The sequence below is a fragment of the Protomyctophum parallelum genome (genome assembly GCF_964188405.1).
Source record: "Protomyctophum parallelum genome assembly, chromosome: 13".
NCBI classification, from domain to species: Eukaryota; Metazoa; Chordata; class Actinopteri; order Myctophiformes; family Myctophidae; genus Protomyctophum; species Protomyctophum parallelum.
Window position 1 is genome coordinate 4966401 of NC_139708.1, and position 22530 is coordinate 4988930.

General features: G+C 48.0%; 1 protein-coding gene across 1 annotated transcript in view; it reads left to right on the top strand.

Moving 5' to 3' along the window:
* Positions 1-610: 610 nt before the first annotated feature.
* The window catches only part of arhgap44a (Rho GTPase activating protein 44a), a 79996-nt gene continuing 58076 nt past the window's right edge, over positions 611-22530 (top strand). Inside the window, exon 1 of the mRNA XM_083780525.1 lies at positions 611-828. Within this exon, the coding sequence (XP_083636651.1) occupies positions 776-828 (53 nt within the window). The 5' untranslated portion in view covers positions 611-775. The remainder of the gene's footprint in view (positions 829-22530) is intronic.

Consider the following 22530-nt stretch of genomic DNA (forward strand, 5'->3'; position numbering starts at 1 on the left):
AATGGGGAAAGAATAGGCCTACTTATTGTATTTTAAAGCCTAAAAAAAAGAGAAAAAAAACACAAATATTTTTGATACTATGAGAGGGAAAGGAACAAGGAGCACAATATTTCATACTTTTCAGCACACATTCTCATTCTTTTTAAGCTACAGATGCCATGATTAGTAAGCTACAGTAACAGTATAGATGTATTGACGCAGCGAGACCACTGGGTGGAGCTGTATCCTTATAGGCTCGTTCATAATCGTCTATAGAACTACATTATTCAATATCAATTTGTTTTTTTGCTCTGTGTAAATAGTAAACAAGGGTGCTATAATGCTCCATGTAATTGTGTTTCATTTTGTGGCGAGGTTATCTAGGCACAGGCCTACTAAAATATAGGCCTATTTCACGAAAACCCGAATGAATTTATTACAGTAAAGTATAGTGTATGTAGACCTACTACTGTACTGGCTCTGTTGACTACATTTCCCACACTGCATTGCCGTATAGCGACTATACTTGTCACTGTGCCGTCGCGCTCTGCCCAAGTGCCCATAGGGTCCAGCATCCCTGCGCAGACCATGGGAGTGGGACAGATGTAGTCAGATAGGGAGAAAAATCCATTGAAAATATGTAATTTCCAACATTTACACCGTGCTGCCGATTGCAATGAGGGAAGGAAAATGTGAAAGAGCGGATCGTTCGTTGTGCCTCTGTGGAGCAAAGGCCGTTATTTTTAGAGAAATGCGGTATCTTTTCCCCTGTAGGTGTTAACGCAGAAGATACAAGATGAAGAAGCAATTCAATCGAATGCGACAGCTCGCCAACCAAACGGTGGGAAGGTAGGTGATGATGCGTTTCCATTTGGATACATTATATTATTTTAGTGAAAGTGAAAGGAAAATAAACCGCTCCTGCTGCGTATTGTAGGCAGCACGGCGCTGCTTGCACAATCATTACCATGCATGATGCAAATGTCATTTTTAATACATGCAAATATGCTTATTTAGATACAGAATAGACATGAGCAATGCAAGCGGGGATGACACAATCGGAACAAAGCAGGCTATATTAACAATGCATTGCATTTATATAGCACTCCTTTGCGTAATGGCTATTGTAATTATACCGCATAGGCAGCGTGTAGGCGCATTGCCCTACACCTACAGTATAGCCCCTAGAGATACAACCTGACCAGTGACCACTCCACTTGGAATACAGAAAGAATTATAATACACACTCCGTCTTCACTGACTGCAGTGAAACGATGCTTCACCGGCTCTCACGGAAAGTTGATAATAAATGGCCACGGTGGTGCTGAAATCGCCTCCTGGCTGTCACCAGAACTGTCAAAGGTGCATATGATGCAGACTGATGCGGTGTCGACTCGGGTATAGCTGCGACGCGAGGAGGAAAAGGCGCAATGTTTTCATTACGCAGTAATGTCAGCGTGACCACTGTGACCAGGGGAATCACCTCATAGGTGTATATGTTAGCAAATCTGTGCCTACGTGAAGGTCGACTGCTGGAGCTGCTGCTGTAGCGCTATACCTGCTTTGTTTTCACATTATTGCAATTTCAGTTGCTATTGAATATATTTTCATTTTGTAAAATAGCCTATTTAAAATATTGGGGGAATCCCCCCAAAACACACACTATAGAGAAGATTGAATAGCATCCTAGAAGATCCAGTAGGTTGGTGAGGTTCCCAGCCATCCATCTCAGTAAATATCCTCAGTTGAAATCTCTGAAATGATTGATCCCTGTGGCCTATAGTGTATAGTGCTGTAACATATACATGTCCCACATCACCATCACCATGTTGTCTCTAACTTCACACCTCACTGACATGTTTGACGGTTTGACCTTTCTAACCACAACATGAACCCAATAGCTTTTTACCTTGAATGAAGAAACCAGGTCTGGCACCGCTCAGTTGTGATTGGATTTCACTCCCTCTGAAGTAGTGAGGGACCAATCAGGAACCAGTATTAATGCAAATATGGGGAAGGTTTATCACCAGAGGCATTTTTTTTTAAATCTGCCACTTGGAAATGCAGCTTCCACACAGAAGAGATTCCAGACTAACATCTACACAGTGATATTGGTCTGGTCATGCCAGGCTAATAATTATAGCTTTGCCATAATTTTGGGAAAACAGTCGTCGAAAATAGCCGATCTACAAGCTGGCATGTTGTAAGACTGTAGAGTGTGTTTATCACACATACCCCGTGCAGCCATCACCACCACCCTGTCTGTTCAGCTCCCATGCAGGGAGGCAGAGCAGCTTGGCATGCAGCGCGGGGCCAGAAGGTGCTCTCCAGTCCGTATTGGAGGGATTAGGACGAGGAGGTGTGGGTCATTGTGAGTGCAAGGCTCTGTGCTGCTTGTCATGCACTCTGGAGGGGGGACACCCTCACAGTTAGTACAGGGCTCTGCAATGCACTCTGGAGGGGGGACACCCTCACAGTTAGTACAGGGCTCTGCAATGCACTCTGGAGGGGGGACACCCTCACAGTTAGTACAGGGCTCTGCAATGCACTCTGGAGGGGGGCCACCCTCACAGTTAGTACAGGGCTCTGGAGGGGGGCCACCCTCACAGTTAGTACAGGGCTCTGGAGGGGGGCCACCCTCACAGTTAGTACAGGGCTCTGGAGGGGGGACACCCTCACAGTTAGTACAGGGCTCTGGAGGGGGGGACACCCTCACAGTTAGAACAGGGCTCTGGAGGGGGGGACACCCTCACAGTTAGTACAGGGCTCTGGAGGGGGGACACCCTCACAGTTAGTACAGGGCTCTGGAGGGGGGACACCCTCACAGTTAGTACAGGGCTCTGGAGGGGGGACACCCTCACAGTTAGTACAGGGCTCTGGAGGGGGGACACCCTCACAGTTAGTACAGGGCTCTGGAGGGGGGACACCCTCACAGTTAGTACAGGGCTCTCTGCAAGGCTTGCTCCCTGGCTGCCACCAGTGGTGGGCCTATACCTACAGGCTATATAGTATACAGAGCCTGACAGCTCCTTTTTTTTAGCCATTTCTGTTGTGAATCATTTAGAGAGTGTGTGTGTGTGTGTGTGTGTGTGTGTGTGTGTGTGTGTGTGTGTGTGTGTGTGTGTGTGTGTGTGTGTGTGTGTGTGTGTGTGTGTGTGTGTGTGTGTGTGTGTGTGTGTGTGTGCGTGCGTGCGTGCGTGTGCGTGTGTGTGGTTGGTGCATTTCCCAGGTTTGTTGATGTGCAAACTTGTGTGCATACAGTATCTGCACCTGTGTGGGGGCGTGCCGTTCATGCACAAGTATTATAGTTAACAGTGCACCGCCTCATTTGTATGCACTGCCCACATGAAGTGGATGCATCTGCTGCTCGTATTATTCCATAAAGTTTTAATTATTCACATTCCACTGACTCTTTGCCAAGATGGGCATTCCGGGGGTGGGCAGAAGGAACCTGCCGAGGTGCTTCGCTCTGTTCTGTAGTGACAGTCTGTGCCATAATGAGCATAAACACATGCTGCATCCCAGCTATACCCAGCAGGGTATCCTGTGTGCAACCCGGAGACTGCCCCTTGTTTGCGTGCCCTTGTTGTGCTCAGTAAATATAAGATCTACAAGCTCACCACATGTCACAAATGTAATGCAACCAAGTATAAATGAGGCTTAAACTTAGTTTGCGTGCCCTTGTTGTGCTCAGTAAATATAAGATCTACAAGCTCACCACATGTCACAAATGTAATGCAACCAAGTATAAATGAGGCTTAATGCTTTATTATTGCTACATGTTGGTATCAGGCACTGGCTTTGGGGGGGGGGGGGGGGGGGGGGCAGGGGAAACAGGTATAATGACACCCTGCTGTAGGTGTGTGACCTTGAGGACTGTCGTTGGTCGGTCGTACTGGGAAAGATGGAGAGGCAGGGGAAAGAGCAGGTCCTGCTCCTGGAGCAGCCTTATGCACCACTCTCACATTAACACATTCTGACCTGAGATCAGATTCATACGAGGTTTCCACTGGACACACACTGGTCTGATTAACCCATTCTGACCTGAGATCAGATTCTAAAAAATGTCAGTCGTTCTTCGATTTTTCAAAAATAGCAGACCTACAAGCTCGTATCGCGCCACTCGGTGGCGCGATATGAGCTTGTAGATCTGCTATTTTTCAATAGCTAAAGCATAACATGATGCCGACACCAAAATGGGTGCCCGGTCAGAATGGGTTAAGATTATGTTTAGATTTAGATTATCCCTTTGAGTTTCTGTCAGGTAATTACAATGTATGATGTGAGTAGGTTGTTTTATAATCATTTTAAATACATAGCATGGTATGTATATAGGAAACTATGTGCAGACTATCAACAGTCTATATGAGAATTAATATATGCACGGTCTAATGAGTCTATACAGTGAGTATGATAATTAATATAGGGCCTAAAGTATGTACAGTGCAGGCTTCAACAGTAAAGGTCCCTGCACACAGAGCGCGTTTTTCAGACTTTTAGCGGCGTTTCTCCTTCGGTATATGCATTGTGCAAGTCTCTCATCAGTTATCCTGCCAGGGATCTGTTGTGTACATCCTAGTAGTTCATGGACAAGTGCACCAGAGTCAGCAAAAACAACACATTGGCAGGAGTCAGAAAATCCCATAGAACAGAACAGAACAGAGAGAAGGTCTTACAGTTAAGTTCTCATATGGACTCGGAGGGGTCAAGCTTGGTGCTTGTGGTGTAGCCTGATGGCTGCTGGTACAAATGACTGTCCGAGTCTGTGTTCTCCGACCCATGGCCAGCTTGCTGCTACCTGTGGCTTGTTGTAATGTGACATGTCACAGCGCTTGTATTTATAGACCCTGTGTCCTCTGCTGCGCCCCATTCATATCTTGGTGGAGCAGAGAGTGGGCGGGCGTTCTGCTGAGAGCGTGGGATCGGTGGAGGAAGCAGAAGTGAAGGGAAGCAGTGTTCCTTCAGGACAGGTCCAGGATAAAACTACCGCCTACCTGGTTCAAAAGTGTGTGTGCGTGATTTGCTGGGACTCCAATTCTCCACCCCGCATCAGTGTGCGTGCCAGATAATTGTCTGTGAATGATGCATTACAGTATGGTCACGGTCAACCGTAATGAAGCGCGACTCGCACAACAAGGGGACATGACACCTTACACCTTGTAGCTGTCTTTGACTTAACAAAAGAACTGCAGCTTATATCTCGTACCTGCTGTATGGAAGAGAACTGCTTTAATGGCTGCAGAACACATCACATGGAGGACGGTAAATAAACTGACTAAGGGTGTCGAGTCAAGCGATGAGCTATGTTGACTGTAATGGAGATACGCCTTGGGCTTCCACACCAAACTCCCCCCTCATCTCTCTCTCTCTCTCTCTCTCCCTCTCTCTCCCTCTCACCCTCTTCACTGTGTATGCAAACCATTATGACAATGCTTCTCATGCCACTGAAACAATCTGAGGATATGTAGGGCAATGAAGCACTGTTAATTTTGACATCACATTTTGATTTAGTTTTAGTACACACTTGGTTACATACTGAAAAAAGTCGTTCTACAAGCTCACCTGTATTAAGAGCTTGTAGACCTGCTATTAGTCTATAGTCTAGGGCTCCATTTTCGAACTATTCAAAACATTTTTGAATAGTTCAACTAGCCAATCTACATTGACAGACACGTTGTGAGCTTGACAGACTGGCCATTTTAACTATTCAAAAATGTTTAGCAAAATAGTAAAAAAGGCAAAGAAGTTTAGGGATAAGGGGTTTAGCGGTGACGAAAATGGAGCCCAAAATATTTTGTCTTAGTTTTTATTTCGTTTTAACACTGCAGTGAAGTCACAGTTTTAATTGGATCCTGATCCATACCTAATGTTACTTCTTGTTCTACTACTAGACCTGAATAGATTCAGCTCCTGTGCGAGACATCAGTTGTGCCATTTTGCCACAAAGCTGTTTCTTTGCCGTACGTCGGACCATACATTGCATTATTAGAACGTTTGCGGAGAGTGAGTGGTTGACCTGTGCTGCAACCCCTAATGGAGCCGTTTCTACGGAGCCATCAGTGTATGCTGACCACTATGCAGTCCCCTGTATCAGACTCCATGTGTCTTTGCCATCCTAGTGGAAATGGTCAAGTGTCAAATCGACTTCTGCATTGACATTATTACCTGTGTGTGTGTGTGTGTGTGTGTGTGTGTGTGTGTGTGTGTGTGCGTGTGCGTGTGCGTGTGCGTGTGCGTGTGTGTGTGTGTGTGTGTGTGTGTGTGTGTTTTACATGTATGGAGGATTGGGGGGGTTGTGGGTCATGGGTGCTGTGTCAGCATCTCAGGCTCTCTGCCTGCCTGCCTGCCTGGGCGGGGTCCATGTCCATGTCACATGACGACCAGCCTGACCAATCCTTGAGACTTCCCAGTTGGAAGATGTGCAGCCATGCATATTCTGAAGAAGAACCAGACCATGCTGTGGAACAATAGGCCAGACAAAGGAACGTTGACATCATATTTTAAGGTGCAAAAGACAAAACCATAATATGTACTATACGTTTGAGATGATTTGTCTGTTTAATTTCCTGACATACATACAGTACAGCGGGGGGGGGGAAAGGAAAGAAAAGTGTGGTTCAGTTAGTTTCCACTCTCCCTTTCTTCTCTTCTTGACCCATTTCTCACTCAGCCAATTCCCCATCTCACTGCCCTATCTAGGTCTAGGACAGCCTGTTATTAAAAAAGACTGAACGCCGTGAGCTAATGACAATAATTCATGCCTTGCATGCAGTATAGACTGTTAGTCTGCATGCGACAGCGACAGTCAAGTGATAAAGGGAAGGAAGAGATCATTCAACATTCAAATACATACAGTATACCACACTGGTTGAATCTGTGGGTTTGTATTGCATCTGTCAGTCTGCGTGTGACAGCGACAGTCGGCTGATAAATGGAAGGAAGAGATTATTCAAAATATATACATATAGATGTACTGGTTGAATCTGTGGGTTTGTATTTGCATACTTGTGAAGGGAAACCCTGCCCCCTCCTTTACCTATAGCTCCCTTAACATCCTCCCTGGTCTCATGGACTCATATCCACACTGCATCAGTCACCACTCACCACCACCCCGCCCACTCAGCTTCCTCTGGACACGCTATGGCACGATTATGAGAGAACTGCAGCAACTGGAAGTCTGGCAGATGAGTGGCGGATTCTCACACCTCTCTCCTGTCTATACTGCATGCAAGGGTGTGTGTGTGTGTGTGTGTGTGTGTGTGTGTGTGTGTGTGTGTGTGTGTGTGTGTGTGTGTGTGTGTGTGTGTGACTGTGTGTGTGTGTGTGTGTGTGTGTGTGTGTGTGTGTGTGTGTGTGTGACTGTGTGTGTGTGTGTGTGTGTGTGTGTGTGTGTGTGTGCGTGTGCGTGTGCGTGTTTTGAGCTTGCATGTAGATCTGCTATTTTCACTAGTTTGGGCAAATATCTCATTTCCCTTTTGGGTCTCGACCTGACGACCTGAAAGGTTTAAGAACCACTGCTCTATGGGGTTTAAGAACCACTGCTCTATGGGGTTTAAGAACCACTGCTCTATGGGGTTTAAGAACCACTGCTCTATGGGGTTTAAGAACCACTGCTCTATGGGGTTTAAGAACCACTGCTCTATGGGGTTTAAGAACCACTGCTCTATGGGGTTAAAGAACCACTGCTCTATGGGGTTAAAGAACCACTGCTCTATGGGGTTAAAGAACCACTGCTCTATGGGGTTAAAGAACCACTGCTCTATGGGGTTTAAGAACCACTGCTCTATGGGGTTTAGGAACCACTGCTCTATGGGGTTTAAGAACCACTGCTCTATGGGGTTTAAGAACCACTGCTCTATGGGGTTTAAGAACCACTGCTCTATGGGGTTTAAGAACCACTGCTCTATGGGGGTTAAGAACCACTGCTCTATGGGGTTTAAGAACCACTGCTCTATGGGGTTTAAGAACCACTGCTCTATGGGGTTTAAGAACCACTGCTCTATGGGGTTTAAGAACCACTGCTCTATGGGGTTTAAGAACCACTGCTCTATGGGGTTTAAGAACCACTGCTCTATGGGGTTTAAGAACCACTGCTCTATGGGGTTTAAGAACCACTGCTCTATGGGGTTAAAGAACCACTGCTCTATGGGGTTAAAGAACCACTGCTCTATGGGGTTAAAGAACCACTGCTCTATGGGGTTAAAGAACCACTGCTCTATGGGGTTTAAGAACCACTGCTCTATGGGGTTTAGGAACCACTGCTCTATGGGGTTTAAGAACCACTGCTCTATGGGGTTTAAGAACCACTGCTCTATGGGGTTTAAGAACCACTGCTCTATGGGGTTTAAGAACCACTGCTCTATGGGGGTTAAGAACCACTGCTCTATGGGGTTTAAGAACCACTGCTCTATGGGGTTTAAGAACCACTGCTCTATGGGGTTTAAGAACCACTGCTCTATGGGGTTAAAGAACCACTGCTCTATGGGGTTAAAGAACCACTGCTCTATGGGGTTAAAGAACCACTGCTCTATGGGGTTAAAGAACCACTGCTCTATGGGGTTTAAGAACCACTGCTCTATGGGGTTTAGGAACCACTGCTCTATGGGGTTTAAGAACCACTGCTCTATGGGGGTTAAGAACCACTGCTCTATGGGGTTTAAGAACCACTGCTCTATGGGGTTTAAGAACCACTGCTCTATGGGGTTTAAGAACCACTGCTCTATGGGGTTTAAGAACCACTGCTCTATGGGGTTTAAGAACCACTGCTCTATGAGGTTTAAGAACCACTGCTCTATGGGGTTTAAGAACCACTGCTCTATGGGGTTTAAGAACCACTGCTCTATGGGGTTTAAGAACCACTGCTCTATCGGGTTTAAGAACCACTGCTCTATGGGGTTTAACCCATTCTGACCTGAGATCAGATTCATACGAGGTTTCCGCCGGACACACACTGGTCTGATGAACCCATTCTGACCTGAGATCAGATTCTAAAAATGTCAGTCGTTCTTCGATTTTTTTCAAAAATAGCAGACCTACAAGCTCGTATCGCGACACTCGGTGGCGCGATATGAGCTTGTAGATCTGCTATTTTTAAATAGCTAAAGCATAACATGATGCCGACACCAAAATGGGTGCTCGGTCAGAATAGGTTAAGAAGTGGTAGAAGTAGCTTGCTCAACTCTGGTCCTTTTTGTCCTGTCAGGAGGAGCGCTGTACGCAGGGAGCATATGGCAGGCAGGGCAGGTAACGCTACTCCATAGGAGGTAACCCTATTACATGCAGAGCAGCAAAGTGATCTGGCTGTTGTGTTCCTTCATCTTGGCCATCTTCCTCCTCTCTGCCTCTCTCCTCTCCCCTTGTTCTCCTGCTCCCACACAGCCTTTCTTCTGGTTTAGCAGGCGAGGAGGACGGTGCAGTGGACAGCTGGCCTTCGCCGGCACAGCGGATGATTCACTGCTCTATTTAACGCACCTCTGTGGAGGTTCTAGCTCATCACATTGTCGAGCTCTGAGTGACAATGGCCACTGTCTCCACATCCCTATTTGTCAAGCGAAAGGCCCTCTCTCGTGACGCAGGTTCTTATCGGGCGCCAGTAGTCGTAAATACTCTGAATTGAGTCATCACTACATATACACCCAACTGTGTGTACTCATCCATTTCTATATATATTACTATATAGAGCTGCTCTGCAACTAGAGGTTCCATTAGGTCAGGGGTTGTCAACGTGGGGTTCAGGGACCCCCAGAGGTCCTTAAGCAGGTCCCAGGGGCTTCCCACATAGTTCTCAGAGGATCACTTGGAGATGTTGCTTGGTACGTACAGCGGGCAGACGTCTCTACTCTACTTAGCCAGCACGAGACAAATAAAATGAACTACTCACCTAATGTATAGGTCTACATTGTTTAGGTCACAGATGCATGGTTTTCATATCGTATTTAAATGAACTTTGGCTTAAAGCTTGTGTTGTTCATCAGTTCTTGTTTACTTGGTTAGACTAGAGCTCCAAACGCATCACAACAATTAACAACTTTCACTTTCAACAACTGTTATGGCAGCTTGGTTACAACCAAAATGGACTTCCTCTTACTCTTCAAAATAAGAGCCACTTGGAATGATTAAGCAGTAGTTTCTAAGTCTACTTTAAGGACGTGACATTTGTAGTACACCAGAGCTAGTAAATGTTGGTACGCAAGAGCACTTAATTTTGTTTGATCTGCCGCGCAACATTTATTTTGACCACACGTGCACACCAGTTATGTGCATCCCTGTTGATAGTTTATGTTCACCATTATAACTTGTACAAGTTACTATATACAACTAGAGCGTACGTTCTGATAGAGTTTAACTGTTATATCTTTACCTACAGTACATATTATGGACCAAATAACTGACCAAATCATGTTTAACAAACAATAAAATAATTCTGTCCCAGAGACAGAGTTGTGGCTCGGCTGTGGTCTAATGCATATCAAATTGCGGGTGCTTGACATGAGAAATGTCAAGGACCCGAATCACTGCATTATGATAAACGTCCCATAGTAACCACAGCAGTGCCTCTCAGAGACAACTTTCTGCTGGGGTAGTTTGTTTGTAATAAAGAGCCTTTGTCAAGGAGCCATTTTGGCCCTCAAATGAGAAATGATGTAATAGCAGACAGCAGGGCCGTCTCTCCCTTTCCATGTCACTGATTCTACCACTTAAAGAGCCCCTGCACAGTCAAACCCATGAGAGTGAATCTGACCTGAGATCAGATTTAAAAAAATGTCTTCTATATCCTGACAGTTTTCTGAAAAAGCTATGTTTCTATGTCAGTCGTTCTTCGATTTTTTTCAAAAATAGCTAAAGCATAACATAATGCCTAACACCAAAAGGGGTTCCAGCCCAAAATGGGTTAATTTAACTCTGAGAAGTACAATTCTACACATAGGCTACGTACATGAAAGCCACATGCGTGGACCCGCGAGCTAGGGTTCTATTCATTAAATGTATTCACGCTCAGAGGTACAAGTGGATACAGTATCACTGAGGATTTGACTGTGTAAGCCGGCTTCCTGACTGTGTGACTGTGTGAATCTCACTCTCGTGTGCAGTGCGTGCGTGAGTATGATGTGATGTTCCATCCGTCCATGTCGACCTGATGCATGTTACTTCCAGTGAAGTGGCTTCAGCCCCGCGGCTACAGAACGCCCCATGGGTGTTGCCACGGAGGTCACCATGACCCGGTCTGCCGCTGGGTTCAGCCCGCGGCTACAGAACGCCCAGGGGTGCTCCCACGGAGGTCACCATGACCCGGTCTGCCGCTGGGTTCAGCCCGCGGCTACAGAACGCCCCTGGGTGCTGCCACGGAGGTCACCACCCGGTCTGCCGCTGGGTTCAGCCCCGCGGCTTCAGAACGCCCCTGGGTGATGCCACGGAGGTCACCACCCCGTCTGCCGCTGGGTTCAGCCCGCGGCTACAGAACGCCCATGGGTGCTGCCACGGAGGTCACCACCCGGTCTGCCGCTGGCTTCAGCCCCGCGGCTACAGAACGCCCATGGGTGCTGCCACGGAGGTCACCACCACCCGGTCTGACGCTGGGTTCAGCCCGCGGCTACAGAACGCCCATGGGTGTTGCCACGGAGGTCACCATGACCCGGTCTGCCGCAGCGCGCACACAGTGGTGGAAGAAGTCCACACATTCACAATGTAAAAAAACACTCTGTTACAAGATAAAGGCCTCCGGCTGTGATCAAAATGTTACTTGAGTAAAAGTAGTAAAGTACAAATGTTTTGGCATCAAAATACACTTAACCCATTCTGACCTGAGATCAGATTCATACGAGGTTTCCGCCGGACACACACTGGTCTGATGAACCCATTCTGACCTGAGATCAGATTCTAGAAATGTCAGTCGCTCTTCGATTTTTCAAAAATAGCAGACCTACAAGCTCGTATCGCGCCACTCGGTGGCGCGATATGAGCTTGTAGATCTGCTATTTTTAAATAGCTAAAGCATAACATGATGCTGACACCAAAATGGGTGCCCGTTCAGAATGGGTTAAGTAGTAAGTACCAAAAGTAAAAGTACAACATTTTTTGAAAATAGCAGGTCTACAAGCTCACAATGCGTTGCAAAGCGAGTAGATCTGCTATTTTTTAAATGGCCTGTGTGTGAAATAGGGCTGAAGTGGTTAATGTATGTTTTATAATATAACAATGTACTGTATACGTACCTGCAAAGTAACCAACTTAATTGTAGTGGAGTAAAAGACCATTAGCATCTGAAGATGTAGCAGTAGTAGAAGTATTGACAATTGGAAATACTCAAGTAAAGTACAAATACCTCACTGTACTTAGTTACTTTCCTTTTTTTTTAATATATATATTTTTATTGGGTTTTAAAAAAAAAATCCCCTCCCATGTGGGGTCCTTATACATGTCACTGTCAGCATATACATTTGTTGATACAGTACGTACGTCTTAAGGCACCCCTCATTTTCCTCCCGTCCACCCACTGAGCCCACCCACTCTTCCCCAATGCAGAGACAATGCAGCTGGAAAAGGGGAAAATTACAAAAAAAAAAAAAAAAAAAAAAAAAAAACAGGAAAAAAAAAAAAAGTAAGTAAATTAAATTAAAAAAGGAGAAGGGGGAGGGGAAAGAGAAGAAAGGAGGAGAGGGGGGACCACCTGTGTGCGCGCAGCCACCGGTTTGCACGACGCATATGCAATGCATTAATGCGTTCACCATTTTATAGTTCAAATATTTCAAATATCGCTCATCTCTGGGACAACTGTCAGGGTTCTTACGTGATCAACAAAGGGCGTCCATGTTAGTTACTTTCCACCACTGGTTGCACATGTATGAGCTCAGCTCAGAGGAAGTGACCTCAGGGCTGGAGCTAATGAGTCAGACGCATACAAGCTGTGAGTCCGCAGGCTTGGAAGGGGATCGATGCGCAGCCTTCTGCCCTCTCCCTGGTTAACCCATTTAGGCCTCGACATTTAAATGAAATCTTCTAAATCCTCCAAGTTTCTGAAATAAATATTTTCACGATTTTCCAAAAATAGCAGACCTACAAGCTCGTAGCGTGCCACTATAGACCCCTGGTCTTATAGTTTGGTCTTATAGTCCTCGTCTATGAAATACGTGATTTATGTTCGGTATGAAGCAAAACATTATCCAAGTAATGTCAGTTAAGTACTACAAGCTCTTCTTCTCCGGTGGTCCATGAGGTCATTGTCAAGTTAGCTGTGATCTGTGCAATGAGCTGTAGCAGCAACAGAACAGCATGTGGCTTTGCTGTTGGAGAATAACATCCCCTGAAGGCTACATGTTGACGGGCGACTCCCCGTCTCAATAAGGCTACATGTTGACGGGCGACTCCCCGTCTCAATAAGGCTACATGTTGACGGGCGACTCCCCGTCTCAATAAGGCTACATGTTGACGGGTGACTCCCCGTCTCAATAAGGCTACATGTTGACGGGCGACTCCCCGTCTCAATAAGGCTACATGTTGACGGGTGACTCCCCGTCTCAATAAGGCTACATGTTGACGGGTGACTCCCCGTCTCAATAAGGCTACATGTTGACGGGTGACTCCCCGTCTCAATAAGGCTACATGTTGACGGGTGACTCCCCGTCTCAATAAGGCTACATGTTGACGGGTGACTCCCCGTCTCAATAAGGCTACATGTTGACGGGTGACTCCCCGTCTGAATAAGGCTACATGTTGACGGGTGACTCCCCGTCTCAATAAGGCTACATGTTGACGGGTGACTCCCCGTCTGAATAAGGCTACATGTTGACGGGCGACTCCCCGTCTCAATAAGGCTACATGTTGACGGGTGACTCCCCGTCTCAATAAGGCTACATGTTGACGGGTGACTCCCCGTCTGAATAAGGCTACATGTTGACGGGCGACTCCCCGTCTCAATAAGGCTACATGTTGACGGGTGACTCCCCGTCTCAATAAGGCTACATGTTGACGGGTGACTCCCCGTCTGAATAAGGCTACATGTTGACGGGTGACTCCCCGTCTCAATAAGGCTACATGTTGACGGGTGACTCCCCGTCTGAATAAGGCTACATGTTGACGGGTGACTCCCCGTCTCAATAAGGCTACATGTTGACGGGTGACTCCCCGTCTCAATAAGGCTACATGTTGACGGGTGACTCCCCGTCTCAATAAGGCTACATGTTGAGTTGTTGACGGGTGACTCCCCGTCTCAATAAGGCTACATGTTGACGGGCGACTCCCCGTCTCAATAAGGCTACATGTTGAGTTGTTGACGGGCGACTCCCCGTCTCAATAAGGCTACATGTTGACGGGTGACTCCCCGTCTCAATAAGGCTACATGTTGACGGGTGACTCCCCGTCTCAATAAGGCTACATGTTGACGGGTGACTCCCCGTCTCAATAAGGCTACATGTTGACGGGCGACTCCCCGTCTCAATAAGGCTACATGTTGAGTTGTTGACGGGCGACTCCCCGTCTCAATAAGGCTACATGTTGACGGGTGACTCCCCGTCTCAATAAGGCTACATGTTGAGTTGTTGACGGGTGACTCCCCGTCTCAATAAGGCTACATGTTGACGGGCGACTCGCCGTCTCAATAAGGCTACATGTTGACGGGTGACTCCCCGTCTCAATAAGAAGGCTACATGTTGACGGGTGACTCCCCGTCTCAATAAGGCTACATGTTGACGGGTGACTCCCCGTCTCAATAAGGCTACATGTTGACGGGTGACTCCCCGTCTCAATAAGGCTACATGTTGACGGGTGACTCCCCGTCTCAATAAGGCTACATGTTGACGGGTGACTCCCCGTCTCAATAAGGCTACATGTTGACGGGTGACTCCCCGTCTCAATAAGGCTACATGTTGACGGGTGACTCCCCGTCTCAATAAGGCTACATGTTGACGGGTGACTCCCCGTCTCAATAAGGCTACATGTTGACGGGTGACTCCCCGTCTCAATAAGGCTACATGTTGACGGGCGACTCCCCGTCTCAATAAGGCTACATGTTGACGGGTGACTCCCCGTCTGAATAAGGCTACATGTTGACGGGTGACTCCCCGTCTCAATAAGGCTACATGTTGACGGGTGACTCCCCGTCTCAATAAGGCTACATGTTGACGGGTGACTCCCCGTCTGAATAAGGCTACATGTTGACGGGTGACTCCCCGTCTCAATAAGGCTACATGTTGACGGGTGACTCCCCGTCTCAATAAGGCTACATGTTGACGGGTGACTCGTCGTCTCAATATGAAGGCTACATGTTGACGGGTGACTCCCCGTCTCAATAAGGCTACATGTTGACGGGCGACTCCCCGTCTCAATAAGGCTACATGTTGACGGGTGACTCCCCGTCTCAATAAGGCTACATGTTGACGGGCGACTCCCCGTCTCAATAAGGCTACATGTTGACGGGTGACTCCCCGTCTCAATAAGGCTACATGTTGACGGGTGACTCCCCGTCTCAATATGAAGGCTACATGTTGACGGGTGACTCCCCGTCTCAATAAGGCTACATGTTGACGGGCGACTCCCCGTCTCAATAAGGCTACATGTTGACGGGCGACTCCCCGTCTCAATAAGGCTACATGTTGAGTTGTTGACGGGTGACTCCCCGTCTCAATAAGGCTACATGTTGAGTTGTTGACGGGTGACTCCCCGTCTCAATAAGGCTACATGTTGAGTTGTTGACGGGTGACTCCCCGTCTCAATAAGGCTACATGTTGAGTTGTTGACGGGTGACTCCCCGTCTCAATATGCCCACACCTTCCTTCCATTCATGAATGGCCAGTCGATAGACTGCAAACAGGATGCACTAATCCACCACATAATCACTTCCTGTTTTGTTTACCTCTCATCATCTCTTTTCATGTCATGTAAAAACGTTTGTGTTCCTCTTTCGCCATACAGAGGATGTTTCACACACGCACGCACGGGATGCACACACACACGCACGCACGGGATGCACACACACACGCACGCATGGGATGCACACACACACGCACGCACGGGATGCACACACACACGCACGCATGGGATGCACACACACACGCACGCACGGGATGCACACACACACGCACGCATGGGATGCACACACACACGCACGCACGGGATGCACACACACACACGCACGCATGGGATGCACACACACACGCACGCATGGGATGCACACACACACGCACGCACGGGATGCACACACACACACACGCACGCACGGGATGCACACACACACGCACGCACGGGATGCACACACACACGCACGCACGGGATGCACACACACACGCACGCACGGGATGCACACACACACACGCACGCATGGGATGCACACACACACGCACGCATGGGATGCACACACACACGCACGCACGGGATGCACACACACACGCACGCATGGGATGCACACACACACGCACGCACGGGATGCACACACACACGCATGCACGGGATGCACACACACACACGCACGCATGGGATGCACACACACACGCACGCACAGGATGCACACACACACACGCACGCATGGGATGCACACACACACGCACGCATGGGATGCACACACACACGCACGCATGGGATGCACACACGCACGCACACACACACACACACACACACACACACACACACACACACACACACACACAGGGCTGCAGCCAACCATTGATTACTTTCTTAGTGATTATTCGATTGATAACTTTTTTGATTAATCAAATAAATATATATATATTATAACAAATCATTCACACACGCCTATAATTATATGCCCATAAAAGGGATCAGTTATGAGTCGATTATCGATAATTATTTTATAATTAATTAAATCGATTAGTTCGAACTGTTGCACCCCTACATACTGTACACACGCACGCACGCACGCACGCGCCCGCACACACACACACACACACACACACACACACACACACACACACACACACACACACACACACACACACACACACACACACACACACACACACAGACACCCCACCCCCTCAAAGGGGTAGGAGGAGAGGAATTCATGTGGTTGCCTAGGAACAGGGTACGGTGTCAGCAGTTGTATCCTGTTAAACATCAGCTATACATTCATAGCAGCATGGAGGAGTATTTTATTAAACATCAGCTATACATTCATAGCAGCATGGAGGAGTATTATATTAAACATCAGAGCTATACATTCATAGCAGCATGGAGGAGTATTATATTAAACATCAGAGCTATACATTCATAGCAGCATGGAGGAGTATTATATTAAACATCAGCTATACATTCATAGCAGCATGGAGGAGTATTATATTAAACATCAGCTATACATTCATAGCAGCATGGAGGAGTATTATATTAAACATCAGCTATACATTCATAGCAGCATGGAGGAGTATTATATTAAACATCAGCTATACATTCATAGCAGCATGGAGGAGTATTATATTAAACATCAGCTATACATTCATAGCAGCATGGAGGAGTATTATATTAAACATCAGCTATACATTCATAGCAGCATGGAGGAGTATTATATTAAACATCAGCTATACATTCATAGCAGCACGGAGGAGTATTATATTAAACATCAGCTATACATTCATAGCAGCATGGAGGAGTATTATATTAAACATCAGCTATACATTCATAGCAGCATGGAGGAGTATTATATTAACATCAGCTATACATTCATAGCAGCATGGAGGAGTATTATATTAAACATCAGCTATACATTCATAGCAGCATGGAGGAGTATTATATTAAACATCAGAGCTATACATTCATAGCAGCATGGAGGAGTATTATATTAAACATCAGAGCTCTACATTCATAGCAGCATGGAGGAGTATTATATTAAACATCAGCTATACATTCATAGCAGCATGGAGGAGTATTATATTAAACATCAGAGCTATACATTCATAGCAGCATGGAGGAGTATTATATTAAACATCAGAGCTATACATTCATAGCAGCATGGAGGAGTATTATATTAAACATCAGCTATACATTCATAGCAGCATGGAGGAGTATTATATTAAACATCAGAGCTATACATTCATAGCAGCATGGAGGAGTATTATATTAAACATCAGCTATACATTCATAGCAGCATGGAGGAGTATTATATTAAACATCAGCTATACATTCATAGCAGCATGGAGGAGTATTATATTAAACATCAGCTATACATTCATAGCAGCATGGAGGAGTATTATATTAAACATCAGCTATACATTCATAGCAGCATGGAGGAGTATTATATTAAACATCAGCTGTACATTCATAGCAGCATGGAGGAGTATTATATTAAACATCAGCTATACATTCATAGCAGCATGGAGGAGTATTATATTAAACATCAGCTGTACATTCATAGCAGCATGGAGGAGTATTATATTAAACATCAGCTATACATTCATAGCAGCATGGAGGAGTATTATATTAAAAATCAGAGCTATACATTCATAGCAGCACGGAGGAGTATTATGTTAAACATCAGCTATACATTCATAGCAGCATGGAGGAGTATTATATTAAACATCAGCTATACATTCATAGCAGCATGGAGGAGTATTATATTAAACATCAGCTGTACATTCATAGCAGCATGGAGGAGTATTATATTAAACATCAGAGCTATACATTCATAGCAGCATGGAGGAGTATTATATTAAACATCAGCTATACATTCATAGCAGCATGGAGGAGTATTCTATTAAACATCAGCTATACATTCATAGCAGCATGGAGGAGTATTATATTAAACATCAGCTATACATTCATAGCAGCATGGAGGAGTATTATGTTAAACATCAGATATACATTCATAGCAGCATGGAGGAGTATTATATTAAACATCAGAGCTATACATTCATAGCAGCATGGAGGAGTATTATGTTAAACATCAGCTATACATTCATAGCAGCATGGAGGAGTATTGTGGCCGAGATCTAGTATGGTCTAGATTCTCGGGGAGAGATGCCGAGGAGACAAGGCTAGGCTGGTTTACTTATCTTCTTGAGCCGCAGGATTCGCAGAGTTAGGTATGGTGCGTCTAAGTCTACTGCTGTTGCTATAATGATATCTTCCAGTTAGGTCTTGCGGTAGGCATATATTTATAGTTTCGGGACGCCGATAGTGATGTCACTCCTGGCGTCCTGGTTGTGATGTCAGAGAGGCACTACGTTCCTTCGTAACACTCCCCCTTAGTGAGGCCGTGGGCTTCACTATTCGTTCTCTCTGATCATTGTGGCTGTGTCCGGCAGCTCTGGGAGCTGGATTAGCCGCGTCGTGTGCCGTGGGTAGATGCAGCTGTATGACTGCGTCTGGGGCTTCTTCACGAGGGGCGCCTGGTCGATGTAGGACCGGGGATGTAGGTGACTGGTGGGATCGGGTTGGCCCATGGGGAGGGCGATCCGGTGTCCGAATCAGGCGTGGCTCACAAGCCTGGAGTCCAGGATGGCTCCTTCTGATCGGCGCCGAACTCGCCACTTCCTCTGGGGCGGCTTGCGTCGCTGGTATTGCTTATTGGGTGCAACTCTGCTTTGGGGCCTTGGCACTGCGGCTGTGGTGCGGATGGGGAATCCTCCCTCGAGCTCCCCCCCTCACGCCCGTGGCGGCCGTCGCCGCTCCGGGCCTTGGCCTCGTGTGCGGTGAGGCTTCCTTCGGAGGTGTGTTGGGGTGCTCTCGCAGACTCTGCTCGAGTGTTGACCTGTTCTTCGGGCTTGTCGTCCAGACTGAGTGGTGGCGATGCATCAGTGCTGGAGGTGGGCTGCACAACGATGCTTGGACCGTTGTAGCGTATTCATCTTGTCGGCGTGCGCTGTCGCTGTTGTTTGTTCCGTTTGTTCCTCTCCCCCCCTGCGTTATTTCAACGCAGTGGCCTTGGTGCGTCCTTTGCGGGGCGGGGCTGGGGTGTCGGACGGTACTAGGCTGCGGAACGCCGACTTCGCTGCTGACTTGCAGTCAGCGGGGCCTGTTGGTCAGGCGGGCCTGTTGGTCAGGCGGGCCTGTTGGTCAGGCGGGCCTGTTGGTCGGCCGGACCTGTTGGTCAGGCGGGCCTGTTGGTCAGGCGGACCTGAGGGCAGGCCTGTTGGTCAGCCGGACCTGTTGGTCAGGCAGGCCTGTTGGTCAGGCGGACCTGAGGGCAGGCCTGTTGGTCAGGCGGACCTGAGGGCAGGCCTGTTGGTCAGGCGGACCTGAGGGCAGGCCTGTTGGTCAGGCGGACCTGAGGGCAGGCCTGTTGGTCAGGCGGACCTGAGGGACCGTTCGACCGTTTGGCGTTCGGGTTGTAAATCCGGACGACAAGCGGACCTGGCGTTCGGGTCGTAAAGCCGAACGTCGGACAGATTTGGCTTGCTAGCATGCATGATTCCGGACGTGGTCGAAGTCCTGATCTTGCTAGGGAGGCGTGAGGCAGAGGCGGTTGCCGTCTTGGCGTTCGGGTCGTAAAGCCGAACGTCCTCGACACTTGGCTGCCCGCTTGGCGTGGCTCATGGTTGGTGCATGATGACATCAGTGAGGCTGGCTCGGTGGAGTGGGAGGCGGATCTGGCCTTCCCTTGAACTGTAGGGACTTGTTGACGGGGTGACGGGGTCGATCTTTCTCCCCCCGTCGACTGCCGGTCACTCTGAGTATCTGGTGTCCTTGTTGAGTTCGTGGAAGAGCGTAAGGTGGTCGCCGGGACACGCGCTGCAGGGTTTGGAGTCAAAGGTGAGGCTGCAATCGTTCTCCTGGTGGCTCCTGCCGCACTTGTAGCAGCCTTTGTTCGCCTCTAGCCACTTTACCTTCTCCGCTTTGGTCATGTTACGGAGGGTGGGGCATGCGCCGGTGTAGTGTCGGTCTGTGTCACAGATCGGACAGAACTTGTTTTTGTCTTTGGCCGTGCTGAGGTGAGTCACGGTCGCGGTCGCAGGTTTGTCGGGCGCTCGCGGCTGGCCGCGGTCCCTCCCCCTGCTACCTTGATCGTCCCTCCTCCCCCATCCACCACGATCGTCCCTCCCCCTGTCATGTCGCTGAGACGACTGACCATGATCGCGGGGTGGCTGGTGCTGTTGTGGTGGGGGGTTAGAAGGGCGCGGGTGTCGGTACCCGTTGTCGGGTCCTTGACCGTTGGTAGTGCAAGTGCTCGTCCGGTCCTGGGCGCGGCCGTTGTAGCGGTCGTGGGCGTCCTCGGGACGGGGAACGGGGCTATTGTCCTGGGCGCGGCCGTTGTAGCGGTCGTGGGCGTCCTCGGGACGGGGAACGGGGCTATTGTCCTGGGCGCGGCCGTTGTAGCGGTCGTGGGCGTCCTCGGGACGGGGAACGGGGCTATTGGCGGGCCTATTGGCATACTCGCCCCTGCGATGCGCTGCGGAGGGCTGTGGCATGCTGTAATCTGCCGGTTGCTCGCCGGCATGGGGTTCGAGTTCCGGGAGCGGGGCTGGGGCCTGTCTGGTGCCGTCTGGAGGCTGAGCCCGAGCGCCTGCGTTTGCGAGAACGGTCATGGTGGCGAGGGCCTCTGTGAAGAGCTTGCTCTGGTCTGCTTGGCGCTTGTCCAGGACCGCCATTAAGTCGGCGTGGCGCTTGTCTTGAGCTTCAGCCAGGGCTTCCTGGCGCCTGTCTTGAGCTTCCTGGCGCCTGTCTTGGGCTTCAGCCAGGGCCGTCATGAATTCGGCGTGGCGTTCGTCTTGGGCTGCCATTCGTTCGGTAGCCTCCCTGAGGGTACGTAGGGCATGTTCTGCCTCACTCATGGTTGAAATTTCCCGGTGGGTGGGTGGGTGGGACTGTATAATAGACGTCTGGTCGTCTCCTTAGGTTTTCGCTGAAGGTGAGGGTCAGGTCGAAATTCTGATGTTTCGGTGTTTCGGCCTGGCTTCTCTGAGCCGGCGTTTTAAAGGACCACTAGTGTGGCCGAGATCTAGTATGGTCTAGATTCTCGGGGAGAGATGCCGAGGAGACAAGGCTAGGCTGGTTTACTTATCTTCTTGAGCCGCAGGATTCGCAGAGTTAGGTATGGTGCGTCTAAGTCTACTGCTGTTGCTATAATGATATCTTCCAGTTAGGTCTTGCGGTAGGCATATATTTATAGTTTCGGGACGCCGATAGTGATGTCACTCCTGGCGTCCTGGTTGTGATGTCAGAGAGGCACTACGTTCCTTCGTAACAAGTATTATATTAAACATCAGCTATACATTCATAGCAGCATGGAGGAGTATTATATTAAACATCAGCTATACATTCATAGCAGCATGGAGGAGTATTATATTAAACATCAGCTATACATTCATAGCAGCATGGAGGAGTATTATATTAAACATCAGCTATACATTCATAGCAGCATGGAGGAGTATTATATTAAACATCAGCTATACATTCATAGCAGCATGGAGGAGTATTATATTAAACATCAGAGCTATACATTCATAGCAGCATGGAGGAGTATTATATTAAACATCAGAGCTATACATTCATAGCAGCATGGAGGAGTATTCTATTAAACATCAGCTATACATTCATAGCAGCATGGAGGAGTATTATATTAAACATCAGCTATACATTCATAGCAGCATGGAGGAGTATTATATTAAACAT